Source organism: Eimeria acervulina, genomic scaffold (assembly GCF_000499425.1).
Source record: "Eimeria acervulina Houghton genomic scaffold, Eah_scaff72, whole genome shotgun sequence".
Lineage (NCBI taxonomy): Eukaryota > Apicomplexa > Conoidasida > Eucoccidiorida > Eimeriidae > Eimeria > Eimeria acervulina.
In genome coordinates this window covers 42,323-60,522 of record NW_013549637.1, presented here as the reverse complement: position 1 = coordinate 60,522, position 18,200 = coordinate 42,323, and the positions used below count along the sequence as shown (strand labels likewise).

Below are 18,200 nucleotides of genomic sequence, written 5' to 3'. Positions count from 1 at the left end.
ATATATATATATATATATATATATATATATTCACGCATGTCTATACCCATGTATATGCATGTACTTATTTGTATAGACAGTCCCAATACATTTGAAAAAAATGAATTTAGAAAGCCATAATATTGAAAATCATATACATCCCCAGCTTTGAAAAGTTCTAGAGCAAGAACCGCTGAGATAAGTTAGTCGCTTCGTGCTTCGCCGAAGTAGACTAACGCACTGCGGTGCACATGCACCCAGAGACACTGAGCGGCAGGTTGTGCGTTTTCACGAATTGAATGGCAGCCAAAATGCCAATAAATCGGAGGAAAAGGAGGCAACTGAGCTGAAGAGCCTCATGAAAGACACCTCAGTAGTACCAAACAGGAGCCGCTTCATATGGAATACCTCTTCAACTGTCGTCTCGTGCGGCTAACCAACAAATGACTCGGACGAAAAGGCGAGCGACACTCGATGCCACTCCTGTGGCAAAACGGTCAGCTCAAGATGTACGTGAACACCAGAACGGTCCGCGTAAATAAGAAAGTAGCCCTTGCACAAACACGAACAGAAGGAGAGACCAATAAAGACCGCGTAGTCTAATACCTCCATCAGCGACAAAACCCAATGCAGTTCACGGCCAGACTGATCTTCAACAGTGTCCGTTGCAAGGCGAAATTAACAACTTTTGGCTGTATCGCGCTGCTGTTTGACAGTACTGAGGCCAGAATTTAGATATGGAAGCAGTCAAGGGGAAGAGCACTTCTCACACATCGGCAGCACCCAGATGGTGCGTTCATGCTGCTGGCGCTCCTCCCACTCCTGCTACGGCTGTGGATGCAACAGAAGTGCATCATCACTTGTTTTTCCTCGTTGCGGAAGCGCTGGGAAAGAGATGCTCCAGTTTGCGGTGGGAAGCGGATGTGTGCGTGCAGCTACAGGGTCTCACGCACTAATGAATCTTGATCCCTATTCCCGTCCCGACACTTTTCCTCCTAACCAGTGTCGCAATCGCGAAGCAACCCCTGAAGTCCTTGTACCCTCTTGCTGCTCCTGATCCGACTTTTGCTGTTGTGGCTGCTGTTGTTTGAATTTCTCAACTAGTTGCCTGGCTCTCTCGATTGAACTTTCAAGCCCTTCAAACTGAGGCGAAGGGTCTGCAAGTCGATAAATGCGGGCCAAGGCATCACTGCCCTCCTCTGCTCGCGAACTGACTTCTCGTGCATTATCAAGAGATGCATGAGATTTGAAGGCTTCCACCGCTTCACTCAAATCCGTCTCCCACGCCGAAGCCAGCGCGTCTGCTGCCTGCACGAGTTGTGTCTGTGCGCTATCCATGGCGATCCTAAGTCCGATACACCCGTTCGCCAAGAAGGGAAATGCTGACGGAAAGGTGGAGTACGACATCATTCTTTTGTAACATGTCGTTGCTTGGCTCAATGCAACTCGACAGTTTCGCATATCACTCTCCAGGAGTTGAGAGATCCCAGCATTGCCATTGGCTGTGGCCTGCATCCGCGTCGCACGCAGGGCATCCGTTGCACGCACCAGCAACCCTCTGTGCTTCTCTATTGTCGCATGCCAGTAACGCTTCAGAGAATGGGTCGCATCCCCGAGAATATTCCCACACATTTTCACTGCCAGCACAAAGGGCTGATAGATTTCGTGAGGCACCTCCCGTGGAACTTCAGTGTGCAGCGCAACTGTATATATCGTAACACCATCTCCAAACAGCGTTTCCATCTTCCGGTATTGTCCTTCTGTCCCGTCCATGTTTCTCAACATCTTGCCCAGGTCTCGACTTATCCGTAGAGCGTCCATCGTCTGCCTCTGAACCTGAGCCGCAGCCCGAGCTGTTGCCGCTGCTTTCTCTGCGTCTGATAATATCATGCTGCCCATGGACCAACTGTTTGCCGTGCTCCTTGTGGCCGTATTAATAATTGTTTGCAGGCGTTCTACTGCAGTTCTCAGGCCTTTAGATGTTTCACCCCAACTGCCCGCTTCCAGTTGTCCAAGGACTACAATTGCCTCTCTCAAGGCTTCTTGAGCTGCTGCAACCAGCCCACTTCGGTCCTGGTTCCATCGCTGCATGGCCTGTATCAGCGCTCTCGTGTGGGCTTTGACCGCCTCCTCTGCCCTTGCTGCTCGCTCAGCAGAAAAAGAAGGACGAGCAGTTACACGCAAAGGCGAATGACGGTGCACGGCCTGCAACACCCTCTCTGCTGCAGCGACAGCTGCAGCTGCTTTAGGGGTGAGTGGAGGTGTACCATCGTTGCTGTGTCTTGCTGCACTGTCCGACAGCAGGCGCGCAGATCGCTGCTCTTGAGCTGCTGTGTACCCCATTTGGTCTCTCTGTTGGTCTTTTGCTGCATACGCCTCCCAAGCAGTATCGGCCTGGTCGTCCAGTTTTTCAGCCGCCGCCTGCAGAGTTTCAAGGATAGTATCCGAATAATGCTCACCTGCCTTTTGGCGCTCTTTGACCTGCTCAATTCTGTCTTGCATATTCGATCGCTGACGATCCAGTTCCGCTGCTCTTGCATACAGCACCTCCAACTCGTCGCCGACACCCTGGAAAGCCTCCACAGCCAGTGCCACCATTCGCCTTTCTGCCGTAGACAGTGTCGAAGCATCATATGGACTTAGCGTAAGTAAACTGATCTGCAGTTCAACAAGGTCGATTTCGTCTGTTTCCCCTGAAGCGCCACCGTGCTCAACATCTGCAGCGCTAAGGCCATTGGCGGACAGTTCGACAGGCTCGGTGTTGCCTTGGGGTACTGCTGGGCCGCTTGCATGTGTCTGAGATATGGGCTTTTGTTTTCGGATAGAAGACCATCTCAAGACGAGAAAAACTGCTGCGGCTGCAACAACCAACGTACCAAATGCCTGTACGGCACCCAATGACGGCAGGCGGCCCACTGTATGCGGAGCAGCAGAAACCCCGGAGAGCCTACCACGTGTACTCGCTTCAATTTGTAATTGATCACCATGGCTTGTCCATTGTGATGTATCTTCTGCGCCTTCCTGGGCGACAGCATTGTCCCAGAAAGTTGTTGGTAAAAAAAAAACGGACGCCGCCACGGCCAATTTGAAGGATCTTGTAGCCATAGCGGCGGTTGCTCGTAGCCTGCATTCAAGGAGATAATCAACTGTGGCGGAAGAAAGGATGGTTTTGCTGGGCCGTAAAACGCAGCCACTCCGGGTGGGCAACTGTAACCCCCTAAACAGGCCGCTTTAGGAGGCGTGCGTTAACGTGTACCACGCAAAAAGCCACAAATCGCAGCTAAAATCCATTAAAAACCTGCTCCGAAGTAAATCATTTAGCAAACAAGAGAAAAATGACTACCACTCACAGCGGCCCCAACTTCCGTGCTGCTCTCCAGATGCTGGACTGTAGCATGACTGTTGAGTTGTGTGCCATGTCTGCATGCTTTTGGAGGAATAACTAATGAATTTGGAGTTTTCTGCACGTAAAAGTACTGAAAAAAGTGCCACGTTCTTGGGAGGCCTACTCTGGTGCAGTACATGAACTTTCCCCCATCGCCTCCCTGAGCCGACTCCAGGAATCCAACCAGTGAGCGCTCACCCTCGCTGGACCACCTCGATTCTCTGCTGGCCAAAGCGCCGTATAGGCATTTGAAAGGATGTAAAAGCAGGTCTTATGCAGGAAACAGTGGCACAAATGGAAGCCCAGGCATCTGAATATTTGCGAAGTGGTCCCCGGCCTGGTATAGACCGTCAAGAGGTGCCATTCTTAGTTTCTCCCTCGTTTTAAGCTAGTCCCTACGGAAATTAGGTTAATTTTAAAAGGGATGAATGCATAAGTTCTACCTAAAGGGGGCGAAGCATAGATATGTTTGTGGACTCCTCCACTTGGTTCGAGGGAAAGCTAAAGTTTAGGTGGATGGCTTTATTTTTGCAGTGCGAATCCTACAAAAAAGTGTGGTTGGGGCGTCCAACTCCCTGCCACTAGAACAGAGCTAAACGCCCCATCAGTTTCACAGCTTGGTACCCTTCCCGAAGCCTGAACATTCGGCAGGCAAAGAAGCACTTAAGGGGGAGCGAAGAAGGCTCATGCACGGCAGGATCCAGCAGAAGCATGTAGCCCCATGACATTCGAGGGCCATGAATACTCAATGGCAGCCCCCGGCTCCGTATTCGATAGCTTCACGGGCATGGCTGACGAACTTAGCTAGTCGTACGAACACAGACAAACTGTTCGCGAAGCTACTACAGGAATCTGCGCCCTGCTCTGGAACTCCGGGAGGGCAGTGCGTGCCTGCGTGGTGTTTCAGCAGCTGGCCCTCTCGGAGAGTACAAGGAAATAACATTACAACGAAATGCCTCAATCGGATTGCGCCAGCATCGTCGGCTTGTAGCGCAACTGCAGCCCAACCCATTTGCATGCGGATTGCATATGCTCAAACTCAAGCAATATCTAAAACAATTCACTTCCTCTCCCGGCATCACCAGGAACGCCTACTGTCACTTCACACTCAAGAAAATCATCATTCAAAGGCATTGTACCCATGAAAATCAAAAAGGACTACGTCCCCTCCTCCAGTTTCTTCCTATCATATCCGCCCGCTGCCCTGCAGTTCCCTGCATAAACCACAGCTGCTCGCCCACTCTCCTACCTCCCCGAGAGTGCCTAACGCGTTGGTACCCAATCACTCGGATTGTCGAAAGGATCGCTCCCGTCCCTGCACACCCATACAAGTCCAACGCAACAGGATGGAACACCACACCGTTGGCTGGTCAGATTCACGTGACCCTACACTTTCCTCAACATGCTTAGTGCAAACATGCTTCAGTGTGCTAGCGGATATCCAGTGTCAATCGTACTACGTCGAATGCATCTACGTATCCACTTCATAGCACAGGATTTCTGCAAGTGTAAGCCCACCTTCTAACACTATAGTGGAAGTCGAGAAGCTTTTCCATATAATCAACAAGGTCTTTGAACCACTTAGCCAGTTCTTCAGGGACATCCGGTCCAAAATCCGCATTTAGGTTCTTCTGTGCAGCAGAGAATGCCTCACGCAAAAGCCAGGGAAGGGAATGACCCTCAGCGCCCTTAGAACTTTTTGCCTCCATACCCCCTTTAATCCAATCTTTGATCTTCTGCATCCAGGCGGCTCTCTCTTCAGCTTCCTCTCTCCCCAGAGTAACAGGGGGGTCTGCTGGTGGCCATGGTTCGCCTATGCTTGGGATAGGCCAGGGACCGGTCACATCCTCCGCGCTGTCTCTTCGGGGTTTATGAAAGAAATCCTCAAAGCCGCCCTCCTCAAATTCACTAGAAGGGGCCTCTTCGCCCTCTTCGGAAGCGCCTTCTTCATCAGGACCAGCAGGCTTTTCCTCTCCCGAACCTTCCCCACCACCAGAAGCCCCTTCCCCACCACCACCAGTTAGTGCCTCCTCAAGCTGTTTGCATTCATCTTTTTCCCCGTCTTTACCTCCAAGAGTGCTTGCACCGCTAGGGTCCTTCTGGGAGGACATGACTCGCTGAATGCAGCCCAAGAGCAGAATCAGCACAGTGGAGAACACTAGGAGAAGCGCAACACCCAATGCGGGGCGGCTTGAAGGGGATGTTGCTTCATGCAGTATCGGTACGGGCTGTTCTGTTGTCTGTTCTTTAGGCGGGTCACCAACACTGGGTAGCGAAGGAACTTCGTCTCCCTGTGGATCGGCAGCACTGCTCCCCGCTGGCAGCACCACGCTCAGAAATGCTACTGCTGCAGCCAAACCCAGAGCAGAAGGCATCTTAAGACCGTCCTAAATGACCCCCAAGCAAGTCTGTGGAAAAAATAAAGCTAAATAAGGGATGAATGGTCGGTGCGAACAAATTTCGAGAAGTGACCCTAACGCACGAAGCATGGACATTGAGTGCACGGACCGAACGGAAGCGATGGATGCGGGGTGCAACTGTTTAGAGGGGACACCAGCACAGCAGCGCTCGCAGTTGGGAACAACACACCTATAAAACTTGGCGTAAGCTAATGATATATCGTAAATATCAGTGCATACAATGATTTTAATACGCAACTTTAGTGTAGACTTATCTTTCCAATGATATACTTCTAACTCTTACACACTCGTTATCGAATTCTACTATCTCCCCGCAGCGAGCCCACAATTTTCGTCTCCCTTGGCTCCCTGTGAAATGGCTATCCTGCCCTTTTAATTATCCTTTCCAGAGAAGTAGCAATATTTGGGTTTTCAATGGCCTCTTGTCTATGGGTCTTTGGCCCGCCAGCAGGGGGGTAAGTGCTACGATACCACCTTCGAACGGCGCAGGTCGATAATGCTTCTAATCTGCCTGTGCATATTTATACGCATTGATATTGGTCCCAGCAAAAATGTATTTTATTGCTTTTGTTTGAGGGAGATTTGCGGTTGGCACTGGCCTTTTTCCCTCCCTAAATGAAGGGTTATGCCACCCGAACGAAGACCTGTCGTGAGCCGCAATAGAGTAAGGAAATAAGGAAAAAAAGCCCACCAAAACATATGGCCTCCCACGCAGTCTCCAGGCGTCATAGGTGTATGCTTCAAAAAGCCTGGGGTTGGCGTGGTAAGGAGGTTTGTGGGGTGCAGCACTCGGTACTCCCAACTCCTGCTCCAGGGCGACCCAGCTTGTGTATCCAGGCCCCCATTGCTGCATTTACCGATACTTTACACTATTTTCGACACATGCGCCTACTTGTCCCTCAGGAGTTAGTAAGCGCTTAAATACAAATACGCGTGCCAACTTCAGTCAGGCCATTCTACACTCGAAGTTGCATCCTGGGCTCGTACTCCTACTTGCTCTCAGGCTTCCTACTGATGACCAGAAAAATTGTTGAATATTTGCTAGTGTAATAGCGAATGCAGAAAGGTGTGGACCTGGCTATGCTTGCGCGTGGGGTGTCACTAGGAGCCGTAGCAAGGTGTGTTGAACCTCATGCCCCATCTTCACAGCAGCCCCATGCCTGCGCACCGCTGTGGCCAAGATGCTTGGCGAGTGCAGATGTCAGCTGCACCTTGGCAGCCCTTATCTCGAATATTTTGACTCCGTTGAATGCTGGGGGCTCTATTGCAAGTCATAATGCGCAGCGGACATACAGTGAGGAAATACTTTAGAACGTAAAAAAAATTGATCCTGACCTGGAAGCCCGTAAATGCCGGGACAGCCCAGCACAGCAGTTCATTCGAAGTTGTTTGCTCGATGCACTTGATGTGGGGGCGAGGCGCGAAAGGTTCCAGCCTGCCTCTGTTACGGTCTCAGTCCTACTCACTGAAACGGAAAATTTACTTTATATCATGTTGGCTCTTGGCATCGTTGGAAACGGAAATTTCCACAGACTCTCCGCTATTCCGAGCGCACCCCGTACCAGAACAAGCCTTAGTATAAGGCGTAGCTTCGGATCGCCTTCGTCTTCGGTGTACACGTGCAATCCACCTTCAACCATTTTGTCCCAGTGCGGGCGGCAGTGCCCTCCCAGTACCATGCATGCCTCCCGGGTGTTTCTTGATGACATGATAGACGCCTAATGAAGGAAATGCAAGCTTTAAGCCAAAGCTTCCCTCTCGCCTAAGGTCCCCCCACACTTTAGCTTGCGAGTCTCCCACGCCATTATTTTATTTTCGTACTCTCTTGATTTGCGTTTTCCTTCGCAGCCTGGAGACGCTTCTCCCACGTCTTGCCGCTCTCTCATTATGCTTTCTCGAAGATATTTCCCCCGTGAATGGCGCCTATCACGTGCTCCCTAACGAAGTGTGTACATAATCGTGCATGCAACTAGACGAAAAAAATACTGCAGCAAACCTGTCGTCAGCAGGGCCATGGGTTTCTAAGAACGGCATAGCGTTATTCATGTGTCTTCTGCTCTAACTTCTAGTATGTCGTGACCTGTTCGTGCTGTGCAGGAGAAACCTATATCAAACTAAGCTTTTCTGTTGTCTCTTTTGCGTATATGCACGTAACAGAGAAGAATCTTAAGGATCTTATCTCCACTATCTCCAAGCATTTTGGATGCTTCAACCTCTGCAACCGTCAGAAACAAATTATCGCTGCTGTTCTAGGTCAGACTGATTCAAATCCCAAAGCAGCAGGCGGATCTGAGAACCCGGTCCTCGCACCAGATCCTCCGCTGCGTTAAACGCGTGCCTCCGGTGGTAGGAGCATGCCTACAGTGGAAGAGTTGTCTTCACCCACTGCGCCCCATTCAATGCTGCGTTCGACGGCATGAGGAAGTTGGTCAGGCTCATCCTGCCAGCTACAACCACTTTTTGGTTTGCTTTAGAGATAGAGAGAGGGAACAATAGGCGCACTTTAGCAGCAGAAAAAAAGGCAGTGGAGAGCATCCTACCATCCGCCCCGCACTGGGCTGTATGCTGTATGTACAACATACAGTCCAGTGCGGGGCGGCTGGCAGAAGGGGTAGATAATAGATGCGTTGTTGAGACATTCTTCAGCTTCAGTATAAAGCTTTTGGTACTCTTACGGATAAATGACGAAAACGAGACATCAGACAGTAACGCTTGCCTGCCTGGGAGTTCCTATGAACCGGAGCAGCCGGGCAGTTCTGTAGTGCTTGCGGTGCACTGGCACTACCATGGGCTCTCCGTTGAGCCTCTGGCGATCTAATTCGCGATAAAGCGCAATAAAAAATGTTTATTATTTAATAAAGATATTTTAGAGCAAAATTGTGGCTAATTAGGCTACGAGTGCCTATAGCCCTTGGGGTATAGGGGCTGGCTGGCTTGCGATGGCTCGACCCTTGGGAGACAGGGGAGCGGCAGAACCGCTCATTGGAAAAAAGAACATACTTAAGAACTAGAACGGGATTTTGGTTATAAAATCCATAGTTGGGTGTTTTAGGGCCCTTTAAGGAGTATTTGCCGTGTTTGACCCCAGATATTTAGTATACACCTATCCTATGTGGTGCAGTTTAGAGTACACACAGTAACAGCCGCGTGTGAGAGCACTACAGTGCTGGTGCAAAAGCTCATCCTTCTGTCCTCCACTGTAGCAGATAATACTTATGAATTGAGTTCGTTGCAGCAGGCAATGTCATTTTTTGAACTTCTGGGAGGAGTAGGTGCGGCTGTGAATGCATCGATTGGTGCTAGACGAGCTGGGCCCGCGGAAAGAGGTTGGGGCCTGTAGATCTATTTTGGAGACTCTACCATTAAGCTAACAATCCTCTAGTAATATATTATTATGCCCTTGTCCTTTAGTATTGTACCTGTTCTATGTTTTTCATCGACTTCTTCCCATATTTAAAGTCCCGCTAGTGTGTGTGTTCATCCCCCCATTCGCTTTTTCATGTTTACCCTAAACCTCTTTTCATTAGTTCCCTCCTCAATCGCCTACTAATTCTGCTAATCTAGAGTTCTTGGCGCCTTAATTCTCTGCCTACTCTATCCAAACACGAAAAAGTTACTCTATTGCTGCCCCCCACAGGTCCCCCCATCAGATGCAGTTGGCTGTCGGTGTCGTTCAAGCTCGTTTTCTCCGTATTTCCCCTTTACTACTACCATGCCGAACAGAATATCCCTACCATTTCAGGGAGTTCACTACATCGTTGCGGTTATGAGCGGCTCTTTCTAACGTGCGCTGAGGGACTAGGACAGGGCGAATGCGTTGTCTTCATTTGTGCCTTCAAGCAGTAGATGCAACTGCGTTTTTCTGCTGCGTCTGCGGGTCTGCCCTCTGCCTACTGAGTAGTTTGAATGGCCAATCCTGTCAGCTGCGGTGCCGTGTGCAAGAGTAATTGAGGAAGCCGAATGTTTGGGCTCTAGACGTCTTATTCCCCGACGACAAATTTAGCTATATTGACGGCGGTAAGTGTAAAAAGAATGCCGGTATGCATGCAATGGCACAACACCTGGTAAATATATAAGCAAGCCGTGCGAACAGCTGTCCATATACAAATATACAATAAATGGCGGAAATTGTATTGAACGAGCACCAGAAGAAACAGATAAATAATTGAGTTGGGAAAAAGGGTACCCAATTCATATCTCCAGCTCAACATAAAAGGAAGTACAAGGCTTTGCTGCGCGTACAGTCGAAGACAAACAGCCACAACGATTCAGGCGAGGAGATGGATTTTCATCTATTGCACATACGCATGCGGCCAAAATATAAAAACGTCCCACGTGCACTACAAAAAGCGCAAAAAATTGGAAAAGCATATGCGTGGAGCGCATGTACTTCCATACAGGACTTACAGAACTCAAAAACCTCACGCATCTACTGCCGCAGCATTGACATTTAACAGGACCCTTGCAAAACGAGGGGCCTTCATGCGGGATTCCAATGAGGAATACACGATGCGTAGGGGTATCTTGGGGTCCCTTTGGTGTTTTCACTTTGGAGTAGTCCCCGAAATAGATCGCAGTAGTCGCAAGGTTTCCTTCGCAGTCTGAATTCCATCCGACAATCTTTGCCTGGGCTCATCTCCCTCTCCTTGCAACATTTGGCGTAGGAGAGTGAGTTGTTCCGTCCAGGCCTTTGCGCAGGCATCAGCCGCCCCCATCAGGAGACTTTCTGCTTCATGTATGCCTGAGGATAGACTGCTCAGGGCGCTCCCAAGATTAGAGACTTCAGGAAAAGCAGTGAAAATGACCTCTGCGTCTTCGCATACTTTCGTTGCACTATTTATTGTTTTTCTCAAATCCATCATCGCCCCAACTGCAGGGTCTTCTGGGCTAACGGGATGTGGACCGTGCACCTTTTGCAGGTAGACCGAGACTCTGTCAGCATTAGACTTGAGGAGGCTTGCTTGCGCATTGCAAAGATCAATCCAATGGCATTTTGATTGTCCAACAAGACGTTCCACACGGTCTTTACACTGACCTAGGGTAACCATGAATTGCCGCCGCTCGCCTTCGTTAACCTCTTCTGAGAAATCCACTACTTGAAGGCCACCTACGAGCTTAACACCTTCAAGCAGCAAATCAGGAGTTTTGGCGTCAAAAAATTTGCATCCCTTACCAACTCCAGCTTCTGTAGCTTCTACTTGAAGCATCCACACCTCCATCGAAGTGGACTTGTCGTGAACGTCGATCAGATCTAAATGAGTGGCGAGAGGATAATCTTGAACAGGGGGCGGTGTTGGCGCTAATCCTGCAGCACCTTCTACAGAATGCGGGCCTACGCTTGCCTCTGGAATAGCAACGGCTGCGCCAGCAACTTCTTGCTGCGGATCCTGTCGGCGTTGCTGGTCTTGTTGCGGCAGTTCGCAGGGGTTGTTAGGTAATCCATGATCTGAAATACGGCGTCCTTTTGTTCCTTTAAATGCATTTGATACTGTTGAAAGGTGGTAGACGCATCTTAAGACCAAGAAGATAGTAACGAGTAGCGCCACCATCAGCGCAACTCCCATAACAGGACGTGCGGGGGTGGCGGTTTTCAATGGGGATTGTGATGGTGACGCGGCAGGGTCCATATCACTCAGTGGGAAAGGCGTATCACTGAAAATTGCCGCATTTACAGCAGATGCTGCAATCGCACCTGAAGCGGCTCGCGGCTGCACGTGCTCGCTCTGACGGGCATCGCCAGGGGAAAGCTCTACTGATGCCAGCATTCTTGTCCTTCTGTGCAGAATAATTTTCCACAGGAGGGTCCAGAAACTGAAGAAACGGGCGTGGCCAGCAATTTGAAACTAGTGCGCTCTGCTAGACGCCACCGTGCACAACTCCTTTATCCCTCTACCTGTATCGAAGTCCCCGTTGGGTCTGGGGTAGGCCTGGAGAGTATTGGAGAGCACGACTGAGGAAAGGGGAACATGTAGACTTGTTTTGAGAAAATGCCCTCCCCCACAAGTTAATAATAGCTTTAATTACATCGTTTACGCATTTATACTTCCGTTTCAGCTCCCTACCCGCACGTGCCCATCTCGAGCTGGACGGAGAGAACATCTCTCTGCTCGGTTGTGCTGCGGCAGGGTGTCTCTCGCGATGAGTTTGAAGTCAATGACCAGAACAAAAAGTGTACATATCTAAACCATAACTTTCACTTGATTTACTTGTCTCAGTCCAATCCACCCCCACTTACCCTCCCACTAAACTGTTTCTGGCGGCTTTAGAAAAATGTTGGCTAAAGAAGGGAACGACAAGCCTAGAGTCCATGTCGGCATTTGTAACTTAGCGAATTCATCTCTCCACGAGCTTGCATTTCCTCTTCTTATTCTGTGATATTGAGGCAGGAATTACTCGGCTTAATCTTCTCTGTGGTGCCGTCCAGGTGCAGGGTGTGCTAGTTCTAGCGCGCTCCGTCGGAGTCTGGAACGTGCATTTCCACTTGTGTACACGCTGGGCGCCTGGTTCCAAACAAGCATTTGGCGATTGTACACAACAAAAGCGCATTCAGCAATGGGGGCCTGCTTATGATGCTCTATTTCACGAGTCCCTGAGTAGTTCTACGTAGTTGGATTTTCGTATGTGTGCTCTGATTCACTCCCTACGCCACCCAACCATGAGAGAATCACTCTTTCTTGCTGCCTCCACCAGATCCCACCGTCAGCATCAGTTGGCTGCCGGCGTCGTCCAAGCTCAGTTATTTCCGAATTTTCCCCTCCTATTTGCCACGCTGAACAGAAAGCCCAGCTGGCCCTTATTTTTCTGGTAATTCCTTACTTCTTTGCGTTTCTGATCGGCTCCTGCTATCGTGGGCTAAGGCATTAGCACAGCGAGGATGAGTTGTCTTCAAGTGCTCATTCATGCAGGAGTTCTAGGTATAACTGCGTTTTCCCACTGGCTTCGCGGGTCCGCCATTCATCTTCTGTGCAGTCATAAAGGCCAGTCCTGCCAGCTACGATGCGCTGCGCAAGAGTAACTGAGCAAGCCGAATAAATGAGCTCTAGAGTGGTCGCATTCATGGCGGCTAAATTCCTTCATACTGACGCCGGCAGGTGGAAAAAGAATGCCGACATGCACGTGAAGACGAAACATCACGTAAAGATAAATGCAAACAAGCTGAGCTGCTGTCTTCCACGGGATTGATTATATTGATGAAGCAGCAACTGCAACAGAGACATAGGAGGCAAAGGCTCGGGGGTAACAAATTCATATCCCTAGCTAAACAAAAATAGGAGCGCAGGGCTTTGTTGGCCCTTGATACACAGCAGGACAAGCAAACAAGGATTCAAGCGAACGCATGAACCTTGGCCTATTCCGCATACACAAACGCCCACACCAAGCAAAAATGTTCCACCTTCACTCCAAAAGGAGCAACCAAGTCGAGAAGCATATAGGTGGAGAGCACATTCTCAAACAACGGAACTCACAGAACCGCACGCAGCTACAGCGGCGGTCATGGCAATTATAGGGACCCTGAGAAAATGGGAGGGGCCCTGAAGCGGGGTTTCAATGAAGGGCACACGAAGCCAAGGGGTATCTCGGTGGCCCTTCACTGCTTTCATATTGAAAGAGTTTTGCCGGAAATGAATCCGAGGATTCTTTGGACTGTCTTTGCAGCCTGTATGCCATCCAACAGCTTTTGCCTGGCCTCGTTGCCTTCTGGTGCTTCTGCCTGCAACATTCTGCGTAGATCTGTGAGACGTTTTATCCAGGCTTCTGCGCAGGCATTAGCCGCCAGGTCCAGAGACTCTACTGCTGCAGTGATAACTGCGCTCAAGCTTATTAGGGCATCTCCAAGTCCTCCGGCTCCACGGAGGGTAGCACAAATAGTCGCCCCCTCTTCGTATACTTTCATTGCAGTATTTACAGTTTCTCTCAATCCTATCATCGCTCCAACTGTAGGGTCTCCTGGGTCGAGAAGATCTCGACGGAGTGCCCTTCGCAAGTGGCTCCAGGCGCCCTCAACATCAGACCTGACGAGCTTTGTATGCTTTTTGCAAACAGCTGTCCAACGGCATTCCACCTGTTCAGCGAGACGTCCCACAAGCTGACTACACTCTCCTATGGCTTCAAGGAATTCTTGCTGGTCGCCTGGGACTACCTCAGCAGAGAAGGTCACTGCTTCTAGGTGCTTTACCAGTTTCAGACCTTCACAAGCCAAATAGCAAATGTGGGCCTCTTCAGATTTGCCGCCCTCACCAATTCCAGCCTCTGCAGCCTCTACTTGAAGCATCCAAGCCGCCATAGATGCAGAATGGGCGTAAAGGCTGGCTGGGTCCAAATGAGTAACGGCAGAATAACCTTTAGGAAGAGCTGGGGTTGGCCCTGTTGATGCTGTGACACTTTGCCCAGAAGATGCGCCAACAGCAGCCTCGGGAATGGCAGCGGCCGCGCCAGCAACTTCTTGCTCCGGCTCCTGCTGGCGTTGCCGTTGTTGTTGCGGCAGTTCGCAGGGGTTAGGCAATTCATGATCTGAAACACGGCGTCCTTTTGTTTCTTCCGGTGCATTTGCCGTTGTTGAAAGGTGGTAGGCACATCGTAGGAGCAAAAAGGAAGTGACGAGTAACGCCAGCATCGCGGCGGGACCCAGAACAGGTTGGGCGGGGGTGGTGGTATTCAACGAGGGTGGTGATGGTGACAAGACACGCTCCACTTCAGCAGAGCTGAAAGGTACACGACTGGAAATTGCTTCCTTTAGGGAAGATGCTGCGGCGGCAGCAGCAATGCGCTGCAGCTGAACGCTCAGCGAGGCAGCGCCAGCAGTAAATATTATGAAAGGCAACATTTTTTACCTTCCCTGTAGAAGAAACCTCCCCACATGAGTTCGGGATTTTTAAAAAATGGGCGTACTTCTCAGCCTCTAAGTAGCTTGTTCATGTAGATGCCATACTCCGCATAATGCGTCTGCCCTGGAGACGCCTCGGGCTGCGGTGGAGGAACTTTGACGCTGTGCACGTGCATTTAAGCACTTGCACGGGAAAGGAAACAAGCAGATTTAGCTCAAGAAAATGCCCTGCTGCAAATAATTACTTCTGCAATTGTTTTCGTTATGATTTGCACACTCTGTTTCAATTTTGAGGCTGCAGCCTACCCCCCTTTCCGATCCAACGCACTTTTACACCCCCTCAGTTGTTCGGGAGCGGTGTATCTCGACAACGGGTTCGAAAGCACTGAAAACAATCCATACAATTGTACATATACATGTGCATGCTCTAGATCCTATTCATTTGGAGGCATGCCTTTGAACCAGGTCACTTTCTCCCCCCTCTGTCTTTCACCAGCCTTGGATTGGGGAAGGCGCCCGCAGCATGAACAGTCCCATTTTAAAAGTGTTGCTTTTTTCTTTGATTCAAATATGGCCACTTATTGTACTTCTCTTCCCTTTCGATGGTATCTAGACACTGGTAGCTCGGTTTCACTTTTTCTTGTCCCTGCAGCGTGCAGTGCGTATGCTGTATCGGAGATTGGTATGCGTGTTTCTACCCTGCATCCAGTGTAGCTGCCTCGTGGCGCGTAAGAGCTTAACTGTTGCATAGAGTGACAGATCAAGCAGCAGAGGGGGGCGGGTTGAACTCATGAGAAACGGCCTGTTGCAGGCACCAGACACAGGTCTTTGTTCAACTCATGAGGAACAACCTGTTGTAGGCACCAGTCACAGGTCTTTGTTCCGGTGAATTCAAGAAGCCTGGAGACTAGTGGGGAGGTCAGCTGCTTTCTGGAACTCTTGTCGTCACTACTTCGACTCGATTGTTGTAACGAGAGCCCTCGACATTATCCGAGGAAAGTCGTAGGCTGCAAGGCAGGCCTGCATGCAATAACAACGAAGCGCCTTTGCTGCATAGACTAGCAGTGTAGGGAACTGCTGAACACATACTAGGCACTCAACTGCCAAACTGCGCGATAGCAGAATTACCCGGAACGCCGCAAGACAGAACATCCGCCCGCCGCTCTCGCCCAAGCACGACCCGCCATCCTGGGCGTGGTGCCCGCAGATACCAAACAGCAAAGCGGCAGGAGAAAAGTGGGCGAACGACATCCGGAGACGATTCTTCGGTTTGCTGCTGCCACTGCCATCCCGCAGTTCGTTGCGAGGGCCCCGCCTAGTGGCTTTCCCACTGGTCGTTTATGCTGGTGTTCGCCGTCCATTTGCTTTGGGTGCCACTTATTGAAGCGGGAATCCCAATATAGTCAGAAATATGCAGTGAACTACTGGCAGGATATAGCCACCAGCACGCACATGGGCATGGCCCGGACTGCCCCCAGGTGCTAGTTCGAATCGTCGGCTTGCTCAGAAAGCAACAGCCCAACTGCTAGGCCACTAGCATTGGGGGGGGATGGTCGGCGTGTATGCAACAACTACCTCTTTTCCTTCGCCAGCATCTAATCGTATCGAAATGCTCAAGCTAGCACGTGCGGGCACGAACTAAATGCTTGCCACTCTCAAGGTTTCATGCAAAGACAGCAAAAGTCCTGTGTACACGAGAAGGAAGCTCTGTGTGGTGTGTTAGGGAGAAACAAGGTGACGACACTGTTCAGACACTTAACCGTCCAAAGTTACCATCAATTCCTGAGACACATGGCATGCATTTTCAAATATTCAATAATGAGCAACTACTTCGGTGGCTTCGCTGGCTCCCGCAATACCCTTTCGCGGGCGACTATTGCTAGGGTATCAACAAAATGGCCTCAGATTCATTCTACCGGGGCCTTACCATCCAGGCAATGCGTTCTGCCACTGCTCCCCCCTGCGAAGGTTCCTGTGCTCTCACTAAACTGCATTCTACTTTTTCCTGAGGCACCTATGCTGCGGTGGTTCTTGCTAAGCTCACCAAGGGGCGACGGGTGAGGCACTACAGTACAGGCGGCAACCACTTATGGCACCAGGCGAAGCGAAAACCCCACAAATTATGCCTTCCAGCTACGCTTCGCACAGAGGCTTTGCACAAAGTACACAACAAGCTCTACGGGGCACGGTTGGCTGACACAATGATGAAGCTGGTGGGTTGGACATCTTTATGGCTTAGGCTGCGCCCCCTTACTGCATAATATCCCTTCACCTGTCCTGAATACCAGCGGCAATAACAACGTAACGCGTTCAAACCCGGATACCTGCATACTCTTCTGATCACTGGACGGACATATCGATGGATGCCGATCAACCAGAGGCTGCGATAGCATCTATGTCGTTGTGGAAGGACTCAGTAAGTACGCCCATCTTCTTCCTTTTTTGTTCTTCCTTTGAGCAGCGGAAGTGGCAGCAACAGCGGGAGCAGCAGCAGCAGCAGGAGCGAGAGCACATGCGGGCAGCAGTAGCTGTTCTTTTACAGCCTGAATCCAGGCTTGCTGCTGGAGTGTGGCTTCATGCGGCCTATTCTGCAGGGCCAGAACCAGCACCGAGGAGGCGACCGCAGCATCATGGAATCATGGCCTCACCTGGCGCAAGGCCCGGCGCTGCAGGGCCTTCAGAACATGAGCACTTGGACTGAGATATGTGCATATCTGGCAGCCCAATGTGCTTCTGTATGTGTACAGGGGCGAATCTCAGGTAGACGCTAGGACAAACTAGCTTAAAACGTTAGTTTCTGGACAGGAAGACAATACGCGTATTTGCTAACCATGGGGCCTGGGCTACTCGAGCATCCCATACCAGCAGCAGCTAGCGCCGCTTAAGTACTTGGTATAATCATATGGTTAAATTACCTATTTCACGCGCTGTTTAGATTTTTATTTGCACAAGAGTCCTACTGCGGTCCATAAGACTACAGTCTGGGGCCCAGCCAGGCCCTGTGGGGCCCCCAGGTGGCGGCCCATAGGGGCCCCCTGGAGGCCCTCCCTAAGCGCTGTGTTTCTGTCGGTGGTTGTGAGGAGGATATCAGATAATTCATCAGAGTTAAATTAGCTTCTCATGTGTACAAAACCAGATTTCTATAGCGTTTTGCCCTTCGTATTATTCGTTTTTCGTGCGGGTGGCAAAGCAGAGGCGTTCGCTGAGGCTTCTCATAAGCCCAGCAAATCTTCACCTATGTCCTCCTCCTTTCTGGGATCTTTGCACAGTATTTGAATTCTGCATTCATGCGATCGTGCTGTTATAGGCTCAACTTCTCTGCTCCTTCCTTGGTTCTGCTGTCAGCCTTCTTTCACCATTCGGCTCAAACGATGCGCTGCACACAATGGCGAAGAAATGCACCAATAAATTAATCGTAAGATTCCATTTACTTCCTCAGCTTAGCGCTGTGGATCTCTGCACTGGGGGCTCCTCTGGCGCCTGTTCCGCTTCCCGGTCTTCGTATTCCTAGAGTTAACCCTCGAGGCTAGGTGGCCCCATGGAGATATACACATGAACATACGTATATGCATGCATACGCACCTCTTCCTGT

At 50.3% G+C, this 18,200-nt stretch overlaps 4 protein-coding genes across 4 annotated transcripts; all 4 read right to left on the bottom strand.

Moving 5' to 3' along the window:
* Nucleotides 1-948: 948 nt before the first annotated feature.
* EAH_00012850 (hypothetical protein, conserved) lies at nucleotides 949-3,084 on the bottom strand (the record flags this gene model as incomplete). The annotated part of the gene is made up of 1 exon (XM_013394588.1): nucleotides 949-3,084. The coding sequence occupies one exon, from the start codon at nucleotides 3,082-3,084 to the stop codon at nucleotides 949-951; it is 2,136 nt and encodes a 711-aa protein (XP_013250042.1).
* Nucleotides 3,085-4,627: 1,543 nt separating this feature from the next.
* On the bottom strand, nucleotides 4,628-5,739 carry EAH_00012840 (hypothetical protein, conserved; the record flags this gene model as incomplete). The annotated part of the gene is made up of 2 exons (XM_013394587.1): nucleotides 4,628-4,679; nucleotides 4,883-5,739. 2 exons carry the CDS (start codon nucleotides 5,737-5,739, stop codon nucleotides 4,628-4,630), a joined length of 909 nt encoding a protein of 302 aa, XP_013250041.1.
* Nucleotides 5,740-10,328: 4,589 nt separating this feature from the next.
* On the bottom strand, nucleotides 10,329-11,549 carry EAH_00012830 (hypothetical protein, conserved; the record flags this gene model as incomplete). The annotated part of the gene is made up of 1 exon (XM_013394586.1): nucleotides 10,329-11,549. The coding sequence occupies one exon, from the start codon at nucleotides 11,547-11,549 to the stop codon at nucleotides 10,329-10,331; it is 1,221 nt and encodes a 406-aa protein (XP_013250040.1).
* A 1,832-nt stretch (nucleotides 11,550-13,381) lies between these two features.
* EAH_00012820 (hypothetical protein) lies at nucleotides 13,382-14,398 on the bottom strand (the record flags this gene model as incomplete). The annotated part of the gene is made up of 1 exon (XM_013394585.1): nucleotides 13,382-14,398. One exon carries the CDS (start codon nucleotides 14,396-14,398, stop codon nucleotides 13,382-13,384), a length of 1,017 nt encoding a protein of 338 aa, XP_013250039.1.
* Nucleotides 14,399-18,200: the final 3,802 nt, after the last annotated feature.